General features: G+C 34.9%; 1 protein-coding gene across 8 annotated transcripts in view; it reads right to left on the bottom strand.

Moving 5' to 3' along the window:
- The window catches only part of MYCBP2 (MYC binding protein 2), a 197,523-nt gene that overhangs the window by 122,481 nt on the left and 52,483 nt on the right, over window positions 1-22,559 (bottom strand). For 6 of the 8 annotated variants that reach the window (XM_083820540.1, XM_083820544.1, XM_083820543.1 and 3 more), the window contains exons 13-18: window positions 20,318-20,482; window positions 19,443-19,601; window positions 18,746-18,950; window positions 16,649-16,794; window positions 14,569-14,670; window positions 5,120-5,227 (exon numbers count right to left, since the gene is read on the bottom strand). In XM_083820540.1, coding sequence (XP_083676666.1) covers window positions 5,120-5,227; window positions 14,569-14,670; window positions 16,649-16,794; window positions 18,746-18,950; window positions 19,443-19,601; window positions 20,318-20,482 — 885 coding nt within the window. The remainder of the gene's footprint in view (window positions 1-5,119; window positions 5,228-14,568; window positions 14,671-16,648; window positions 16,795-18,745; window positions 18,951-19,442; window positions 19,602-20,317; window positions 20,483-22,559) is intronic. The other 2 variants (XM_083820541.1, XM_083820548.1) reach the window with 1 other exon arrangement.

Here is a 22,559-nt window from a genome sequence, read left to right as displayed (position 1 = left end):
GTCTGCACATTTGTTTGTAAGAAAAAAAAGTGAATACAAAGAGACTATTTAACAACAACAAAAGGTAAAAAAAGCAAAAAAAAAAAAAACTGAAAAAACATGTATTTTTTCTGGTCATATAATTCTGCTTTAACATGCTTCTACTATTTCAGTTAATAATTTGGCTACTTCTCAAATACCTATCAACTTTTTACACCAACTTTTGTATTAAACTGTATATGACAAAGTAATCAATAGATGGTTCTAAGGGCTAATATTGCCACCATATATTTTATTCAGGAAGCAGCCTACTTACTGCTTCCCTCTTCCACACATACTTTTCTAACAGAGCAAAGTGAATTGTTCTCAATGGTCACCTATGGCCCCTTGTCTTTCCTCCTCCATCACTGATGGCTGTGCTGACAAATATAAGCTCTCCCACCGTGCAAATGCACTTTGCAACAGTCATCTGCCAGGAAGGCACGTCTACTATGTATGTGATGGGGCTGTATGTGCTTCCCGAAATGAAAACAACTAGACACACAGCATAGTATGATACCATATTATGCATAAGCAAATGCTAAATAGTATTGTGTACGATGTAGAGAAAAGAACATTCATATGAAAATAATTTTCTGCATTTCCTTATCCAAGAAACAGATTTATTTTAAAGGAAAAAGATTTACAGAGTTGGGACTTTTGAGTTCCAAAGCTAACTTGTCAAAGTCTTTAAGAATGCAGGAATGGAATGTGTCTTGATGAACAAATGTAACTATGGAGACACATGCTTGCTTTTCTTCAAACAATTGTGCACATACTCATTTCACTAGAAGTAATATCAAAGCAACCTAAAGGGGAAAGCACAGAAAGAAACACTAATGAAGCAGAGATTGCTCTTCAAGCCAGAAAGTTAGTACTTTCAGTGTTACCCAACTAGACTTCCACTTTGTCTCTTTCATCTCTATGAAAGAGAAGAAAGCACTGAGGGAAAGCTCCAAAATGCTTCCTGCTGTCATCACTGAGGGGTGGGTGCTATGAACAACTTCACAATGCTATTTTTTCAACTTGGATACCTTACACACATAGGGAAGAAAAGTGTGCTAAGTGGTATACCTATTAACAACACACAAAAACACCCTTCAACTCCCTTTTCCTTAGGGAAATGAGCTTCTGAAGACAATCTTTTCCCCTGTGCTCAAAAGCTCTTCTGGTTAATATTGCTACCACAAAAACAAACAAAAAAAATCCAACTCTCCACTGTTTTCCAGCAGCAAAGAAAAAACTCAATCAGTTCTAAAAGCAAGTGAAGTCATGAGCTATAGATGAGAGTTCTTCTGGAGAAAAAAAATACCTTACAGAACGGCACCTCAGAACCTGGGCCCAGACCTGAGGCAAACCATTTTGTTGGTCTCCCGCTGCTACAGGAAGGGTGATATATTTGCTTTTTTCTCATGGACCATTTCTAGAGGAGGGAAAAAGTGCTTCCAAGGATGTTAAACGTGGTTCTTCTCCCCACAGATGAAAAGCTTTAATTCTACATACTTGTGTACATAAAAATTTCATAGAATAACTGTCTCTTAATAATACCGCACCATTTGTCAATGAATCTTTATTTAAGTTCAGCAGAGATTACCTAAATAAATGCCTATCAGTCAAGTTACTGGTTAGTATTTGTGATGTTCAATCCTCACAGGATGTTCTCAATGCTTTAGTATCTATAGGCTCTATATACCACATTACTGGAACAAATCAGCCTGTGACTGCAGCTTGACTGTCCACCACAGACTTTAGTTGAAACGTCTGTAAGCAATATTATAGCTACAGTGTGGGAGGTACAGGAGGGAAAGGAAACACACTCTGGCTGTAAAAATCATTCCTCCTACAAGGGGAGAAAAATAAGCAAGTCCACTGAATACCTGAGAGGTGGCTACAGAGCTTGGGTGAAATCTGACTTGCAGAATCTCAAGTGCATGACACTTATGATAATGTGGTAATGTATTTGCATTCTAATTACAAACTCAATAGCAACAATTCCATCCTAAATTTTTGTACCAGTACTGGCGAGCAGGTTTTGTTAAGTGTTTTTCTCTAGTAAGTGCTTCAAACTCTCTTTTCCTTACCCTTAAAGTTAAAAAGTAGAACATAAATTTTCTTGAACACACTGATAATTTTGGATTAGCATTTACAAAATCATTGTTATATAACTTGTTCCATCCCTACAATTTCAGCTTCTTCTAACCTTTGTCCTTCTGGTATTTGTTTTCATATTCTTTGGATTATTATTATTATTATTTGTATTACCACTACTTCAAAATACAGGAAAAAGGCAGTGTTTGCTACAGAACCTTAACTGACTCAAGGAGCTTACTTTGTTTTTAATTTCCACTCAGTTGATTTCTATAGTTGAAAAATGTACAGACTTCTGCAGACTTTAATCTTGTTTACTCAAGATCTGCGATGATAATGTCCCCTGGGACTGGAGATATGGACTGGGAAGTCACTATCTTGTTATAGAATGAGGATGAAGGACCAGCTGATTTCTCTTCTTAGTTTCAAAGCACTCCATGATTACCAAAGAAGGTGGTGCCTACTCCTTTCTATTTGTGATGAAGATGCAGACACAAATTAGAAAGATTACAATTATGTTTAATACACATTTTTTGTAATAAGAAAGATCTTAATATGCAGACCCTGTAAATGTGAAATGAGTGGATGACAGTGGCAAGCTTTCCAGATAATGGCTATTCATGATAAAGTTAAAGGAGCTTTCAACTGAAGAATTCAACAGAATAATTCCACAAATAAAAGCCATGTAGATTTGATAATATACCAATGTACAATGTACAAGTTTTTAAATTAGACCACAACTGTCAGCCTTGAAGAAGCTGTTCACATTCAAGTTTAAATAAATATCATTATTGGGAGAAGATATGCAGCTGAAGACTGCAAAGCAGGAACAGCTATCAGCAAGTCTAGTCCTTGCCTCATCAATGTTACCAGCTGAAACGCATTTTCCCTGCAAGATCTTGAAGTCTGGTTGATGTGAACTGTTAAAAGACTACCTCACCAGAAACATATGAAGTAAGAATGCTGGCTTGGAAAACATCACATTCAAAAGTGAGACAAAAGAGCATACCCATTTCAATGTTGGAGTGTCCTTTTCCTGAAGTCAACGTCCCTGCCTCAGATTGCTTGAGATTATTGATTTTATCTTCTACATGTAGTAAGAGAAGCAAATGAAGAATGCCTTTTAAGATAAGGTATATTTCTTATCTTCTCCACGATTTTCACCCATTACTTTGAGAGCAACCCACTTCACCAGCTTTCCTTTGTTAGAAAGTTAAGAGGTGTTTCTAGTGGAATTTATGGCCTTCTTTCAGGAAGCCATCTTTTGGGTCAGAGAAGGGTTCTCAACGTTTACTTGTAAAGGTATTACTCAAGACAAAACTTCCTTACCCCTTCAGCATAAGACAGAAAAAAATAAAAGAAACAGAGAATTTCTTTACATATGGCCTTCCTTAAGGAAAAATAACTTGTCAGTTCTACAGAGTGTATTTGACAAAATCCTTCAGCAATGCAGGCTTGTGCACGGTGTGTGCTACCACACTCCAAAAAATCATGCAAACCTCAAACTGTGACTAATGCAAATACTTCTTATAAGGAAATATTTGATGTAGCTACTCAGAGCTAAAGAGAGCTCCAACTACTTACACATGCCAAAAAAAGAAATAGGCAGGATGAACATACTTCTTCATGCACTTTCCTATAGGGTCACGGGCTTGCATGCAGTATAACTAGCAGAAGTACCCAGTTCAAGAAAATTGGTTATCAGCCAAGTGTCACTCAAATGACAGCACTCAGGTTTTGTATGATTTGCCTTTCAGCATGAAATCTCTCCCAGGGAGATTATGATAGATTCTATTTAAACCATTAAGTGGTAAAGCACAGATGATCCAGGGAGACTGGAAAGATACCATGCAAAAAAAAAGGACCAGATTCTGTTTTCATTCCCCTAAAAAAAACTTGACATAATTTCATTATCAGGTATGTTCACAACTATGGAGGCCTATCACCCCTCTCCCCCACTGAAATCATATCCCAGAAGTCTTCAAATTGTCATACTTTCTATACATGCCAAATACAAATCACTAACTTGCATTAATTCTTTTCACATTTTTTTAGCTGTTCTTTAAAAATGTTGAAACATTCTGGGCCCACACCATTTTAGAGCTTTCTGATTACTTTGATCAGGTCTGTAATCTGCATTTCACAAACATATCCTTCCTTCATAAATAGATACATACACACATCTATATACAGATACAGATACATACAGTCTATGATCAGATTTGATACAGTTCAACTATAGTCACTTCAGCTGAAATTTTTAGTAATATAGTATCTCTTAAAAAAAAAAAATCACATCTAAACACATTACATACTTTGAAATTAAATGTTTACTGAGTTGGCTTTCCAGACATACGAAGGTTTCAGAAATATCAACGATAACTCCTTACGTTCTAAAAAAGAACTGTATAGTTCATGAATATTGCAACGTAAAAATTGTACTCTGATTTATACTTTCCCCATTCAAAGCTAGCAAAAAAAAGTGTTATTTACATTATTTTAAATATTTTCTTTCTTTAAAAAAGGTTTGTTAATAGACAACATACCTATGAAAAACTATGCTAGAATTAGCAAGTATAGAATTTATGTTAAAGGAAATCACCCCAGATATACTGCACATAAGTTCAAAAACAAACAAACAAAAACACTAACAGTGCTAATGTCACAGCTGAGTCACTAGAAGGTGTGAAAGTTTCCTACAAATGAAAGAACCTTAGAAATGAGGCAACCTCAGAAATGAGAAAAGACACAGGAAAGCAATGCATATTTCATCCAAAAAAAAAAAAAGAAAGGAAAACGAAGATAATGCAGACTACCAAACATTTACACTTAAAAAAAAAAAAAAAGTCAACATGTAAATGCTTTCTCTTTCTCCTCAGGTAACAAAGTACTAACAAGAAGAAAGGCAGAAGCCATTTTGTGCATTTCTTTGAAAAGACAGATTCAGCGCATGAAGAGGTGAGGTGGGAGGATTGGCTTATTTCCACCCTAGCCGAAAAGGAAGTCCAAATACCTTTGTGCTTGTCCCGTTTATGCTTTAGCTGTGCTGGATGGGGTCTGATTCTGGCTAGAGCCTGTTCTCGATGGTTCATAAAAATAGGACCAGGAAATACAAGGGGGCCTGAGGAGAAACATTTTGCACATGCATAGGAAAGCTCACAACATGGAAACAATGTGTTAAACAAAATTCAAATTAAAAGCAATGAAAAAAAAAAGTAACTATATAATAAATCTTGTTTGTCTAAATTCAAAAATCCCCAATGAAAAGAAATTCATTATCTCTTGATAATAAGACCAAAATATTATGCAAAGAAACAGTGAACATCCCACAATGATAGCTTTACCTGAATTTTTAAGTATGCAACTTTACTGTAATGGAACTGTAATGGAAACACAGACTCACAGTGGAGTAAAATTTGATAGCAAATATACATTACGGTATTTAATAGTATAAAAGATTAATTATCACATCTTACTTCCTACAATCCTACATTCAAAAAAATAATTTGGAACAATATCACCATATCAGCGCTGAATTTAAAGAACAACATAACCACACAACTGTTTGTCATTACCATATTTAAAATTCATTTATCAATTATAAAGAAAACAGCAATCCAAAAATAACTGGTTCCATGAATAAAATTATTCAGATATGATTGTTTTTCTGATCTACTTATCAATCTTGCAATCTATTTAAGTTATTCTTTGAATCTTTCCCATCTATATAAAAGTCAAATCTTCAAGAGAAGATTCATATTTGAAGAAAGCAATAATGTATTTATTTAACATTTTCTTCAGATTATTAGTTTTTTTAATCTAGACCCATGCAAAGCTGTATTAAGTTTAATCAAAGCTGATTATATGCAGGTAATGGAACAGCAATTTTTTGCTTAAATCTGTACTTTCTACTCTATTTTAAAGGTTAAGCCTGCCATCAGGAATTTCTTTGGAAGCATCTCCTAATTCTTGAAGTCTGACATCACATGGAAATCATAAAAAAGGAGTAACTAATTCTGACAAATACCTCACGCCATTCCACAGGTCTCCAGACCCAGTCCATGAATGGACTTTCAAAAGAAAAATAAAAAACTCCAAATCAGGCTTTGTGTCACATTTTAAATTACTTATATGAAACTTTGAAAATTAGTATTCCCTGTTCTTCCTCAAGATCATCAACTTCCATTGCTAATCTTTACTTACAAATTAATTTTGCCTAACTTTCTGTAAATGCTCATTGTCTCAAGTTTCCTGTTATCAGCTTTACACCATCAGACTCTCTCACTGAGAGAGTCATCTCAGTGAGATTCTCTCACTGACAGGGAACAGTATGAACAGAAATTTAAGTGGAAGTTAGGCCAAATCTGTCTGGCTTTGGAACCTTCAGATGAAGAAACTTCACACACTGAAGTTGACAAAAGTTGACTTTTTAAAGTTGACTTGAAAAAGAAAAGCTATATACGTGTTAAAAAATAATTACTACCTTTCCTCTTAGCTTTGAATTTCCTACATGTGTTACCTAACATAATGCCTAGAAACCTCATTAGACATCTATGGTTTTTATATACAGCATAGATTTTTGGTTTGGTTTAACCATGGAGGTTTTGGTTCAACCTTGGAGTCTCTTTACCCAGTTCAACCAGAACAGATCAACTTGCTAATTAAGAACTAACTTCTCCTTATGACCAAGAATCATCATTTGCTTTTGATTTACCTTCATCATGGAGCTTCCTCCTCTAGTTGTCTTGCTGTTTTTCCTACTTTTCAGTCTCCTATCAATCTGAGCTTCCGTTTAATAGATTTTTAATACCACTCTATATTCTCAGTTATTTGGTAAAGACTACCTTCTGCCAGGCCACTTGCTGTGCTTAGCATCTTAATTCCTAGTTCTTAAATTCACACAAAAAATATTATCCCTTTCTCTCTTTCCAAGTTGGAAGGGAGGTACTGAGGCAGACCAGGAAAAGTCAAGAAAGGGGAGAGAGACAAATGACAGGCAAATTACAAAAGCTAGGAATGTTAGGAGGACAAAAGATACCAAGCAAAGCTAGGCGAATAGCAGGAGGAAACAGACTGGAGTTGAACAGAAAAAAAGATAGCGATGGAAGACTGGGACTTGCTTACTACTGAGAAGTTCCTAATGAAATAAAAAGCCCAAGAAATAGAGAATGGACCTGACAATACGACAAAAGTGAAGCTTGGATTAGAAAACAGTCACAAAAAAAGATCCGAGGACTGCAAAGAGTGCAAGTATGAAGTATGTGGGTCTAAGGTATTTGTAGGTAATCAGAGTATGTGAGTTCTAGATAATTTAGACAAAAAATTCCAAAGTTCCAGAAAATGCCTGCATAACATATAGCCCAGGGGACCAAATGTAGCCCTGAAAGCAATCTTTGGCATTTTGGTGTTAAGAGCAAAGATGGCAAGAGAGAGAAATTCAGGAGGACAGAAGGAAGCTAAGTATGTTAGGGTAAGTAAAAGAATTATTAGAAAATTGGGAGATAAAGAATAGTGGGGATGCATAAAAGGATGGCAACATACTGCTACTACACTGCTGCCTATAGCTGCCAAGCCCCTTAACTGAATTACATTCCCCTAGTCAATACAATGACTCTGTAAAAGTGTCCAACCTTCTGACTAAAGCAGCTTTGCTTCTGGATATTCCTATATCCCATACGTTCCCATCAATTACATGAGGAACTCAAGTCCAAAATAAAGTTAAATACAGTATTTCTCCATTTCATAATAATTTGTATCCAATCCATGGAACAGAATGAGTATGTCTATCACTGTTTTTGGCTTTTTATGCATGCTAGATCTGTAACATAATGAGAATATGATAGGAAATATCTGCATTCTGATTATATTATGATGCCTGAATGTTCAATTGTGCTCTAAAGAACCTTCTCTCCCTTGAATATAACACCACAGGAAACAAAACACTAAAACAATTCATGAAGACTGCATCTACTTTCTACTTACATCAAAAGTTGCCTGTACAAAGGGAGCAGAGTTTAAGTACTATTAATTATTTTGGTGGAACAATTCAGCCATACACCAGATCCTTCCTTTATTTTGTTAAAAAAATGCAGAAAATCATTCAAAAATTCTTCCAGAAGCTTCTAATGTAGACTTACATAGGGAATAATAACCTATTATTCAGTTATTTTAGTAGCTCAGGTTAGAGAGATAAAGGAATGACAGTCACTAGTAGACTGTAATGTTGCTATTTTAAATCAGTTGCTGTATGATGCAGAATGATATTCACTCTCTCCCTTTAGTTTTTATAGAATGTTTTCCCATAGCTCCCAAATCAAACATCTCAAAGCTACAAACATTAGCTTTCTTTCTGGGTCCTGCAGGATCCAAGCCTTTCAAAATGGACTTTGGCAGTGAATTAAAAGCATAAAGCAAAAATTGTTAATCAACAGAAGTAATTTTATTCTAGAAAAATAGAATGTGTTTATTAAACAAAGCAGCTGACTATGGGATAACAGTCTCTGTATACACACTTAAGTGCTTTTTTGCATTCTAGGCCATCTAAGCACTTTGGCAGAATTTCCTCAGTCTTCTATTTGATTTGTATTTGTTTTATGTATATTTTGATTTCTTCTAGTATCTTTCCCTAAACAAATGCTATTTGACTGGCTGTAATTACAGAGTACTGAAATTAATGATCTCAAATGGCCACTTAGTGTAGACCAATGCACTAAATGTAGCAGGTTACCTGAAAAAATAGTACACAATCACATCATTAAAAACTGTATCATAATGTATGTACATACGCAATATAAATTAAGGTTGCACAGGAAATCTCAAATTCTGCCATTTCTGAACTCATCAGTGTTTGATTTCACAATTTATTTATGTTCTTTCAAACACAGTAGCTTTTCAGTACACATTTACTAACTGAATCTCCTAGTTTCAATGATACTTTCCATCGTAAAACCCTATTTTTGTCTTCTTGAATGTTTGTAAGAAAAAGAACAGACTGTTTTAGGAAACAATAAAATACAGAGACAAACTCTTAATATACAAAAAAAAAACCTATCTAACAGGTCAACAGTAGGTAAACTTTGAAGGTTATTTCAAAAAATGAAACTAAGGACAAATACTTAGTTAAAAGTGGAACATATTTTACTAAGATACTAAGATACCCATACTTCTAGGTTTAAGGTAAAAAACAAACAAAAAACAATCTTAATAATCTTATGAGGCCATATTAATTGTTAACTGCACATTCTTTAAAACTGTGTTTTTTCAGATGATGAGTGGCAATTTATTATCACAGCATTTTTTTTTATTTATTTGTGTAAATTGACACTGTGTGATGCAGGCACTAAGGTTCATTTTTGTTTTATTGTCCTCTGCTACAGTTTGCTTCTTTTGTTCAAAACACTGAAAGTAAAAATGGATTACATTCCTCTTCCTTTGTTCTTAAAGTTCTTTACTACTGACAGTTAAGCTGTATAAATCAGGTCTGGAGGAAAAATTGCTAGGGCTTTTTATGGTCAAAAAGAGATGCAGACTAGCCAACAAAAGCATGCAAGACAACTGGGGTGGGTATGAGAAAATGAGATGGAAGTAATATTTATGATAATAATTTTGGCACTTTCTCTCTTCTAAATACTTGACTGTGTACTTACTGTTAAACAAATGTGAAAGATGCATTTCTGTATGTATAAGATAAACTAAACCACTAAATATAAAGCAACTGCTTTCGCTATATCTATGGCAAATCTGAGTTCTAAAACAGTAACAAATATAAAGATTTCTATTTTAAAAATCAGCTTTATTAACGATCATCACCTCTTTCAGACAGAAGTCATAAACTCAAGTATAACAATGTAACTTCACAAAACCTTACCTGCTGGTAATTAAGGACAAAAACACACAACCTTCTCTTGAAAGCTTTCTTAAAACACAAAGTCAGGTATGAGTTTGATACAATTTATATGTATACAAGTACAAAGTTTTTGTTTTAAGAAACTTTGAAACAAATAAAACTTCCAGGTCCTGAAAGCATCAACATAAATACTTAAATAAATTTATGGAAAAAAGCTGCACTAATATTAAATGAAAATTATTGTATATGAGTAGACAGTTCTGCTGTATATTTAAGTATATGCTCAGCAATGAGCAAAGAACAGTGTTACTGACAAACTGATTTCAAGCTTGTAGTGCCTTGAGCAGATGTTAGTTAAACAGATTTAACTGATACTCAGCCTGCCACAGTAAAACTAATTGCTGAAATAACTGAATTAGCTACACTTCAGAAAAGTATAAAATTGCTCAAATATATGAAGCCTCAGATAACACTGACTCAGTACAAAACAGCTTTGACTAATATTAATTATTTTCCAGATTTCTTTTTCTTCCAAGTAGAATAAGATTGAAAGAAAATAATTTTCCCCTTCTGTATGGGCATCAAAAGCCAAACCCCTGGTTAAACACCAAATCTGTATCTCAGTAGTGATCATCTAGAAGTTTTACATCACAGGCTGAGCAAGAGTAAAGTAGTGAAATATCAGTGAATGAAGAGGCCCTTTGTAATCATCGTATTAACAGCTATTTCTGTATCTTTTAGTGTATTAAATATAGATCTTTAAAAAGCTGTTTTTAAATTCTCGCAGCCTTCTAAAACAAAACAAACAAAAAAACCCACCACTAACAGAATTATATTTAAGCAATAAACTGAAATTCTACTTCTACTACTTCAAATCCCAATCTGAAAAAATTGCAGGGACAGCTCTCCAGATTAGCTCACTCAGAAAATGGTAATCTAAGCTACGTTACACTTAGTGTACAATGAGTCCATTAAGGCATAACTTAATATCCTCAAGACTAGAAAACTGGTGTTTGACAGGAATGGAAAAATAGTCAAACCATGTTCTGAATATTCTAACATACAAAACTTCTTCATTAGCAGGGGAAAGAAGACAGTGCAACTACTTCTACACTCACCCCTCACCACTCCTATCAAGCCCCCCAAACAGCCTGAAAAAAACCAACAAACATGTTTGTATGGTGCAGTATTGTACATCAGTTCCTTCACTTCTCACCAGATTTTGAGAGAGACAGTGAAGAGCTGATAAAAATCCATCAGTCATTACATTGGGATATTAGGATTTAGCATAACCATCTGTATTCACAGCAGCTTCTAAATCTCTCACGAGGTCATTTAAAAGACTTAAAAACGTGTAATTGATTTTAAGCCCTCTTCTTTGCTCTTGCCCTACAGCCACAGAGCTAGAAGCTGAGTGAAGCAGCTCTAACACCATGACCAAAAGGAAGCAAAACTGGCCAACTGAACATACTGCACTGAAAAGTGCAGAGAAATCTAACCAAGATTAAGGAACTCTCAAGTTTTTTTTCAAATACTAAATGTATTAGCCAAAACTGAAACACTTTTCCATTGTTAATTTTAAGGCTCTAATGCGTCACTAAAATAAAAGTTCTTTCTTGAGTGAAGGAAAAATATCAACTGATTGTAGACTTACTAATGATTTACTAGTTACAATTCTATTCTGGCAAGTATCGTCTAATAAGTTGCAGCTGCCATTTCGAGACAAAAAAAAAAAAAAAGAAACCTTCAGTTTAAACAGCAAAAATTTCTGAAGTTACTAACCACTCCAAGTTGTGCTGCTAAACAGCACATAAACCTGTCCATTACAACACTGGCAGGCTACTTTGATTTGGAAGGTGTTGAAAGATGAGGAGTTAACTGCTCTTGATTGAAAATACAGTAACATTTAACTAGGCCATTTGTATTACAGCTACCAATGACAACTACTTTTTCATCCCAGAATACTGAAATTCACTTTATGTTTGTTGAACAATGCAAATGAAGTTAAGCATACTCATCATCCTCCACAACAGACCTCTTAAAGGAGTTAAATGATTATACCTGTAGACATAGACTCCAATTTCTCCCTTAATTCCAATGCAGCACTGTTACAGAGGTAAGTAACTGTAACAAAATTAAATTTGGAGACATTCTAAGTGTACATTTCAAAAAGAATAAAGCTGCTTTTTTCCTGTTAAAGGAGCACAAATTAGCCAACTTGAATCTTGCAATGTGGAAATCAGTTTACTTCCACTATTGGTACTCTTGTACCTTTGTCCTAAACCTCACTCCTATTTCAGCACATTCAGCGGGAGAGGAGTGAGGGGTTTCTTTGTGTGTTTTCTTTGTTTGGTTTAGGAATGAAATATTCCTATATTCACTTACAAAGTTTTCAGAGTCATCTTGTCTACAAGACTTTGAAGATCTACTGAGAGAATATTTGTATTGAATAAAGGTCACTGCATGTAACTGAAGAGTGATCAGCAACATTCAGTGATGGATCCTATTCTTGACTACATAAGAAGCTATCCATGCTTTGTTTCTCCCTGATCTTGCATAAGAGAGCAAATACCACACTTTAACACCCAAAACCCAGAAATCATAATCCTAACAAAATCCTACCTACCTGAAGGAAGGCCTCTACGAGAGCTAACCTGGCCTTTAAGCAATCAACCAAAGTTTTCAGAGAAGTGAAAGGTTAAAACCTTTCTTTGGCTCACTAAATAGCTATTTCAGCTCGTGAGGATTTGTTCAGTTAGAGATCCACAAATATTAAAACTTTTGGGTATACTAAGCAGCCTGCTTATTCTTTTTAAAATTGGTATAACTAAGTTTTTTCAGGTTGCAAAACATTTTGCACACCAAAATGAGTATCCAATAGGTATTTAAATGTTCCCAGTCTCTCTCCCTCATGAAAACAGAAGAGCAACATCAGTTCTCAAGAACGGTGCTATTCTTCCCACTAGTTCATGGAAAACTACAGCATTTGGACGGATGAACAACAAAACACCAAATTTTTCATCTGATTAACACTTGATTGTATAAATCAAGATTTCTCTAGGTATTCGTGAAACACTATTCCCAGCTTCATTACTTAAGTCATTCTGAACTGAAACAGCAGACTAATCTCCACTCTTCCAGCTAGACATACCCACTACCTCCAATATACACAGAGCTATGCAATGTCTGTGCTCTGATTCAGATAATGTGGATGCATGCAACAAGCAACATCACTTTAACTACAGCCCCCTACACCTATCAAACCAACAATAACAACATGTGCCTAATATTGATCATCTGAGACTTAGATTCAGAACATTTTTAAGAGACAGATGGCATACAAAAGGGACAAGCTGCTCTGGTTTTCTCTGAAGTGTTCCTCTGCTCTTCTTCCCCTTTCCTCCAACTGAAAATTTACTTTCTGGCTCTGTCACTATTACCTTTCTGAGGTGTTGTTAACTGTCCCTAATATTTGACAGCAGCACGCAGGTCCAATATGACAGAAAAAAAATAAAGGCTTCCCCCTCTCTACCGCAAAGCTAAAATTAATTGCAAAGATTCAAAGAAAAATATTCTGTTATACTCCACATCCGTAGGCTCTCTTTTTCCTTGTTCCTTACTTGTGATAATGCTAGTAATTTCTTATAGGCAAATTAAATAAAACCAAAAGTTGCCCCACAAGGTTCACTGGCTTGGACTCTAAGAAATAAGTTTGATCACAATGTACACTATATCTTAGGAAAAAAAAAAAAACTAGCTAAATCTTAAAAGAAGTTATTTATAAAAAATACAAATCAGACATTAGTGACAGAATCAAAATGTAGCATTACTAACACAGCAGAAGCTTAAACACCATAAAATTTCAACAAAATTGTTCCTCTCCCCAGTGCACAATAATATTACCAACCACATCAGCATGCTTCACTAAAATATTATGAGTTCTATCAATCTAAAATCTCTCAACTTTAATTATTTAACAGATTAAGATTCTGAGATATATTAAAAAAAAGAACAGTGCTGAAATCTTGTCTAAACAGTCTGTTTGTTTAGAATATCAACAATAATTCCTGAGGTAGGTAATACAGAAAGCAGTAAAACTTTGAAATGATCCAGTGTTTTTTGTTTAATTTCATCAGTGTACTGGATCATTTCAGGCTATTCAAATAAAGAAAATTTCATTTTATAAACCAATAAATTTTGCTTACTATTATAGTACAAAAATTCATTAATAATTTATAATAAATAATTCATACTATAGAAAATGAGCACTGGACAAGCTTGCACACATTTTAAGTCTTTCTGTATAAAGACAGTTTAAGCATTTACAGTAAATAATTATTATTCCATTTTGAAACAACAAAAGTGAAAATTGACTACATAAAATTAATACAAAATGCTACTCTTCACCACTGAAATTTTAATGAATACACATTAACAAATGCATAGACTTCTCCCAATATTCCTAAAGAAGGCGAAATAACATAAGCTAGTTTTTTAGGTTCTGATTTGTGTTTGATTACTGTATCAGCCTAATTAACAAAAGTAGTTAATTTCCATTCCTAGAAAACAGTAAGTTTGCTTAGACTATTCAAGCCTCTCATCACTAAGTCACTTACCTCTTCCTTCTTCCAGTCTGTGTCTCCTGTTTACACGCTGCCGCTTTTCTTCTTGCCGTAACTGAAGGTGTTCTTCAATATTTACTCCAGGAACAGGGACAGCTACACAGATTAAGAAAACAAAACAATTTTTAAAGATAGTTTTACGTATTATGAGAGTAATAAACCCCAGTGGAAGTTTAGTAAATGGAAACTGAAGCCAACTTCCTACCTGTCCCTTATGTGGCTCTTACAAAATATTTAGGGGGAAAAAAAAAAAAAGGAGATGAGCAATATTTCTTAAGAGTACTAGACCTTTTCTTTGAATTTTGATTTTCATGAATCTGCCACAATTTCAACATTACTGATTAGTATTTAATAATTTTTATCAAGCTTATTACTTTATTACATATTTATGGTTACTTATCTGTTATCATAGTTATCTCAATTTTTCCCCCCAAAAAATCAGAAGGGTTTATTAACAAACATAAACACAAATGACAAACATAAACAATCATAAAATAAAATGTCAATAATAAACATTTGATTACTTTAACACATGGACATATCTGTATGTAAATCCTGACTTATTTAACAACTAGCTAATTTAATATGAATTCAAAATGTACTGATAAGCACTTTTGTACCATGGATCATCTTGAATGAACACAACAACACAACTGCTGTTTGCACTGCCTTTTTTCAATGTTTCTTCAGGAAATTGTAGCAATTTTATATACATATATAAACTGTGGCCCTGACATCAGATAAAACAATGCACCTTGAAGCACTGTCACTGTTCTCCAGGCAAATGTGACTTAATCAATTCAATGCGCTCACCTTAAACTATGCCAAAGCCCAACACAGGACCAAGAGCTATCTATCCTGCTAGGAGAGGAGTTAGCAAAGCAGGGGTAAACACAAAAACCTTAACTCATCCTTGGTCATAAATGAAAATAGAGCTGTTAAGCAGAGATGCTGTTGTTACATTCACTGTCAGTGCAATACAGCATAAATCTACTTCTGTAACATTAGGGGGTCCTTAGTGTTAGAATAACTTATCAAGAGAAACACTCCAGTTAACTTTTATGTGGAAAAAAACTCACATTCAAATTATAGCATAAGATTTTTGATGACTACTTTTCAAAAAAAAAATAAAAATTGGTGAGATGCACAAATATTTTAACTTAAGCATATGATTGTTTTACGCTCCTTTTCTATATCGGATACGGCTTCTATGCAGGATTAAGGCCTCTACTTAAATCTAAAAAAAATAAGGAAGAAAGAATAAATATAAAAAACAAATATATAAAAAAAATTAAAAAAGGAAGAAAAGTTGGACCTAGCAAAATCTCCTAAAATCTGAAACTGCCTAGATGTAAGTAGAGAGAATATAATATTAAAAATGCTACTATAACAGATCTTAGAACAAGGAAAGACTTAAGGTGGCGTTCCTAATGTGCATGTGCGTTTTTAAGTAATTTCCATACTCCTGGCAACATACCTACTCCAATAAATTCTGAGAAAGAAGAATTTCTCAAGAAATTATATTTCCCATCTTTTGCCATGTCTCCAAATAAGATCATAGAAAAACTCAAGCTATCAAAAATGGGCAAGAACAACTTTGTAGGATCAGCCTTAGTATCCCAACCACACAGGTCAAAATGGCACACTCATATCTATAGCAAAGAAAAATTTAAAACGTTTCACTTACCAGAATGATCCCACTTTGCTACACTAACTATAAACAAATCTGCCTGATAAGTTATATTTTATCCATTTTAACACTCTTATACTAAAATTATCATCTAAGTCCAGAAGTTGCGAGGAAAGAACTGCATAAGTTATGGTAAAGTTTTTATCATATAACACAAAAAAAATAAAATGCAAGCAAAAGTATTAACTGAAAAGAACACCTATTTCTACACTAACCTGTTATTCCAACTCAGGTTTCAAAAGTCAGCAATAGGACTGATTTTACTTAAAGAGTAAAAACAGAAGTATCAAAGGAAACAAATGAAAAACCCCACTTCAACTGGAAATAAAAAATCGTAGTAAGATAAAAAAATAAAAGTAATCTTCCTAATTTCATATCACTTACCCAGTAAGAGATCTAAAGGTATCATCTCTTTTACAGCATCAAGGATTCCTCTTTGCCTTGCCTCCTGGCCATCCAGTTCTCTAGCACACGCCTTGCAGCAGCCACAAACAGCGCAGCCCGACTCACCTGAGCCACAGCCACAGATTCTGCAGCAAACAGAGTTACTTTATCAACACTTTTAATTCTCATGCATTATTGATGCCTTGGTAATTAAAACATACATGCTCACAAATAGAACAAACTAATAACGTAATTCTTCCCAAGATAAACAGAAAGTATAACTAGTTTATATCCTAGATGCTGTTGCATGGTGCCTGGGAGCATACACTGACAACACACACCTGAACTGACTTCTCGGCATAATGTTTCTTTGTTTAATTAAATGCACACTACATGAAAACACAAACAGGGAAACAGCGAGCACATGCAATGCTGGAGAAAGTAATGGCAATGTGCAAAGCAGTGGTCCTTTATGCTGCTCAAACCTGAAGTAACAGATAAAATAAAATGGAAGACCAAGATAAAATCTTCCATCATAGGACAAAGAAAGGTTATCCTGTAGCTAACAGCTCTGTAAGTAAAATACAATAGTTCAATTGGAAGGGACCTACAGAGATCATTAGGTCCAACAGCCACTGACTGACCACTTTAGGGCTAATCAAAACTTAAAGCATATTAATAAGGGCATTATGTAAATGCCTCTTGAACACTGACAGGCCTGGGCAATCAAGCACCTTGCTAGGTGTTTGGGTCATACCAGTGTTTGACCAACCTCACGGTATTTTTCCAATGTCTAGTCTCAACCTCTCCTGGCGCATCTTTGTGCCATTCCCTCACGGCACATCCTTGGTTACCACACATAAGAGGCCAGCACTTCCCTCTTCACTTCCGCTCCTCGGGAAGATGCAGAGGACAACGAGGTTACCTCTGAGCCTCCTTTCCTCCAAACTAGACAACCCAAGTGTCCTCAGCCTCTCCATGACTTCCCACCCTGTTATCAGCATTGCTGCCCTCCTCTGGACACACTCAAGCATCTTGGCATCATTTTTATATTGTGGGGTCCAGAACTGTATGCAATATTCAAGATGAGGCCACAACGATGCTAAATATGGCAGGAGAATCACCTCTTTTGACTGGCTGGCTATGCGGTTTGCTTTCTTGGCTGCCAGGGCATACTGCTGGCTCCTGTTGGGCCTGCTGTCAGCTAGCACACTCAGATCCCTTTCTGCAGGGCTGCTCTCTGGTCACTGATCTCCCAGTCTTTACCTGTGCCCAGCATTACTGCGTCCCAGGTGCAGAACCCAGCATTTTCCTTTGTTGCTGACTGTCCAATGCTCCACTCTATCTAGGTCCCTCTGTAAGGCCTCTCATCCCTACAGAGTCAACAGCACCTCCCAGTTCGGTATCACGAGCAAACTTGCTAAGTTTGCAGCAACTCCTGCATCCAGATCATCGATAAAAATGCTGAACAGAACTGGCCCTAGGATTCTGCCCTTGGGAACCACTGGTGACCAGTCACCAGCCAAATGTAGCCCTATTCACAACCCTCTGCACTTTGCTGTTCAGCCAGTTCACCACTCAGCATAGTGTGAACCTGTTCAAAGCACAGCTGGACAATTACCCAGAATGACACTGTAAGGGGCAGTAGCAAAAGCGTTACTGAAACCCAGAAAGATTATGTCTACCACCTTCCCTTCATTCACTGTGGGTGACCTTATCGTAGAAGATCAAATTACTAAGGCAGGACTTTTCCTTCATGAACCCATGCTGACTAAGTCTGATAATAGCTTTGTTCTCTAAGTGCCTTTCAAGAGACATGTTTGGCAAGAGACAATCTATATTATTGGTCGTATTCAACAGCTTCTAGTAAAGAAAAAGGTATATCCTAAAGAAATTTTTAAAAAGCATTTAAATAAGCTACAACCATTACAAGCTATTTACAAAAAATTTCACTTATTTCTGATTTTAAAAGCACGTACCTGTTTAAATATATTATCTTACATTGAAGTTTAAGAACACAACAGCTCAGTTTGAATTCAACACATGCTTTACCTGTTCAACCCACTACAGTAAGTCTATTTCCGTATGTCTGCTTACCCTCCAGGAACTCTGTCAGGACGGCCACTACTAACGCAGCTAGCTCCATAGCCTGTGCAATCCCCACATACAGTGCACACCATGCACTGCTCCAGCTTCCATTTATGCATGCCTGGAGGACACATCATGGACTTCTCATCTTTTTCATCCAGTTCCTCTTCTAGATCTTCATCCATTGCTGTTGCCATGTTCTCAACTCCAAAACCTAATTGGGATATTGAAAGAATAAACATCTGTTTTCAGAGCTCAGCAGTGGCTACTGAAAAAGATCTGAAGAACATTCACAGATCAGATTTTAAAAGGAACAACTACAAATGTCTGATTTGTATGCTCAGTCAGCACAATGACACCTCTGAAACTTTTCCAAGCGTGAGCTGGGGCATGTATCTAGCCTTCACAACTAAGAAAAGGAATAATGAGGTTTGGTTTTATTCAGTTGTTTTAAAGAAAAGCTTTTTTGCCAACAAAAGTAAATGAGATTTTTTACAAAGCTAGTTTTATTAGTATGTACAAAACCAAATGTTTTTGAAGCAGAAGCATTTGTGCATGCCTGCTTTGTTGTGTTTTTTTTCTTTTAAAGTACACTGTATGTGCTTAAGCGTTAGCATTACAATTATATTTTAAATAAATAGTTATGCTTTTTTACTTGTGATATTTTCCAGCACACGAAACAAAAGGAAAAATGTAGGTTCCTCACCTTTTCCTCCCTGGCTCATGGAGCCTGTGTCTCTTCCACATTGTCCTTTATTATTTACGCCAAATGTCCAAACTTCTCCGTTTTTCATTAACACACAGGTGTGAGCTTTGCCCATGGCTACTTGAGTCACAAAGTGGCCTTTCAAATCTGTTACTAAACCTATATGACACAGAATAGTTGAGTGGTTTATTGCACTTTCTACTTGAGATGAAAACTTCTGCAGTATTACACAATTGCTAATGAATACTGACAACTATTAAGTTAACAGTAAGGCAGAAGTATAATGGATAAGGGAAACAAGTGCTAGAGTAAGAAGTGAAAAGAGCATTAATCCTAGATCATGTCTACTGCAAAAAGAAAAAAGCCAGAAGTAAAATAAATCCTGCCCTAAATCACTAATTTTATAAAACAATTCTAAAGGTGTCATAGTCCCATTGGCTTTATTTCTTTAAAATTTTGTTTAAATAGAGATGTACAGGATCATAAACAAAATCAAAACAGGCTATTTTGTGCGCAGAGAAACTTATAAGGCCTGGTTTCCTGCAGACTTTGTCCACAATATGTCTCATTTTTCTGACTTTCCTGTGTGGCTGTCAAGTGTTATATTAAGAACACAACTGATTTTATTTTTTTTCCCTTAGTGGATACATTCATTTGGGAGTTTGTCCCTGGTGCTGCTATATATTTTTACAGAACTTAAGGAAACTCTGTCTTGTCTTTCTATTCTTCTGTCATATCTGGCTGAACCAGCAGAAATTCAGAAATTTATTAGGAGAGTAAGAAACACACAAACATCATTTCCACAGGCTAAAAACTTCAAACTAATTTCATTTGCTCTATTTAAGAAATCATTTAAAAGACAAATATTAGCTTACTTGTACTATCAGAGTAAATGGCATCTTTTCCAAACATGTAGAGTTCTCCATCTTTTGAAATTACAGAACTGCTTCCATTATTGCAAGCTGTAGATATCACAATCTTTCCTTCCATTTTGATGATTTTTTTAGGCTTATATGGTTTTGACTGCCGTCTGCTTTTAGCTTTAAATAAATTAATAAAGTACATGTCATTTTACAAGAAAGCTCTGAATACATAATAACATTTGTTTTCTAAATAGGGTTTAGTTTTCAGAATACTACTGAAAAAAATCCATCTATATGATCTCCCAGTCTAATTTTTACTGGATTGCACTGGTTTCTCTCAAAATTCAATTGCAAAAAAAAGTCATGAGTTGATATCCTTGTAATGAATCTTCATGCTTTTTTTTTTATTATATATACACTGAACTGGCCTCATACTTCATGAGCTTTACAAAGCAATATATAGTCCAAAAAAACCAAAAATACTAAAGTCTTCAATGCCACCTCAGAAAAATATGTGACAATATATGCAAAGTAAGCTATACAATTAAAAGTTTTGTTGTTAATTTCTAAAGAAAAATATTAAATTCCCTGTTTATTAAATGATTTATTAAAATGATACTTAAAAACAGTTGAGTCTTAACAGATTCCTATAAGGTGAAAAGAGAAGTACTGAAAATTATTAAAAATAAACAACAACAAGAAAAAAACACCCAGATTGTTTGCACTCTGTTCTTAAACAAAACAATAAAAGAACAGCTAAAGACCAGATGAAACAATTAACAGCTACTATTCCTGCCTATGAACTTCACCCAAGTCAGAGAACTGAGAAGCTACCTTTAATTGCTAACAGTTAACGTTCTCTACAGAGAACGTGTACATGCACTTTGCAGGCAGAAATCCATATCTTCCTGCCTAGGTTTAAAAGAAATCAGAAAAAAATTGTAAAGTTTGAGCACATCCACTCTAAGCCAAATTACAGAGTGACAAAGACAACTAGATCAGTCTGAATACAGTTGAACTTTTTAAAGAACTGAGAATAGACTGATCAGGTTCCTGATCACATTCTCCAGTAAAAAGACCTAGTGTTGAAATCCACTTCAATTCCCGTTACTCAAACAAAAGCAGTAACAGCAATTTACTTCAAAGTGTTAAACTTCTGTTTCATCTGAAATTGTAGATTATTTTAATACAACAAAAAGAATAATTTGTATTTAGGTAAGTTCCAAATAATTGCCCAAGTAAATCTTGAAATTTCTGCTTTTAAATATATTTTCTGAAATCTTTTTGCCTAAAATGATTAAATCTCTTAAATTTACTCTAAATTTACTGACGGAAGAAATACGATTTTGTTCCATGCAATTTTCAGTAGATTTGCATTTAAAACTCTACAAGGTTACTGCGGCTGATACAATGTTTGTTATCCACAGACTTTTATACAGGAGTAATACTAACTTCCTGTCCCTTGAGCACATTCAAGAATCCCCTCTACATGCATTATCAACTATGTTATGATATAATATGTTCTTGCCTGTATTTTAGTTATGTCATATGGGAAAAAATACACATTCTTGGAGAATACTGTCCATGTAGTTGATCTTTCACAGTAACACTAGGCTATATGTGTTTTGTTTCAAAATGAGCAATGCCATACCTTGTATATGGTGCCCAATGATTTTTAGTTAACAGCGTCATTGAAAGGTAAAACTACTATACAGTAAATTGAGATAAAGCTGGGTCCAACCTCATGTTGTACATATATACACATATATACCCCCACACATACACACTTGAAATCTATTTTAAAATTCTATTTTAAATTCTAACCATCTAGTACTGCATAAAGACTTGAATTTGATATTTCTGACTGACTACACTGAGGCACAAAAATTCCAGCATTATTAAAGTCTTTGCCGTTCCCCACCCCACCTAAATCTCACACAAACTAACACAACAGCCTGTTTCCAAACGTGAAATATTTAATTTTGGGCATTATTTTTGTATTATTTTTCTATAATTTCTCCATAATAGAGAAACATCAGCTGGCAAAACACCAGTTTACAAAGTTCTCTAAAACAACAGCGAAGAGGCAAAAGTTTGGGTCTTCAGATTTTTAGACAAATTCCCAGACAGACTACATGGCCTCTCGACTGAACATATGACTGACTTTTATCAGAACAATTTTAAAATAGCACTCCCACCACAGAATCCAAACTGTGCTAAAAATGAGTTCAACATCATTAGCTGAGAGAAATAG

This window comes from Anser anser, assembly GCF_964211835.1.
Source record: "Anser anser genome assembly, chromosome: 1".
Classification (NCBI taxonomy): domain Eukaryota; kingdom Metazoa; phylum Chordata; class Aves; order Anseriformes; family Anatidae; genus Anser; species Anser anser.
Note: the sequence above shows the minus strand (reverse complement) of the source record. Positions and strands in the feature narration are given on the sequence as shown.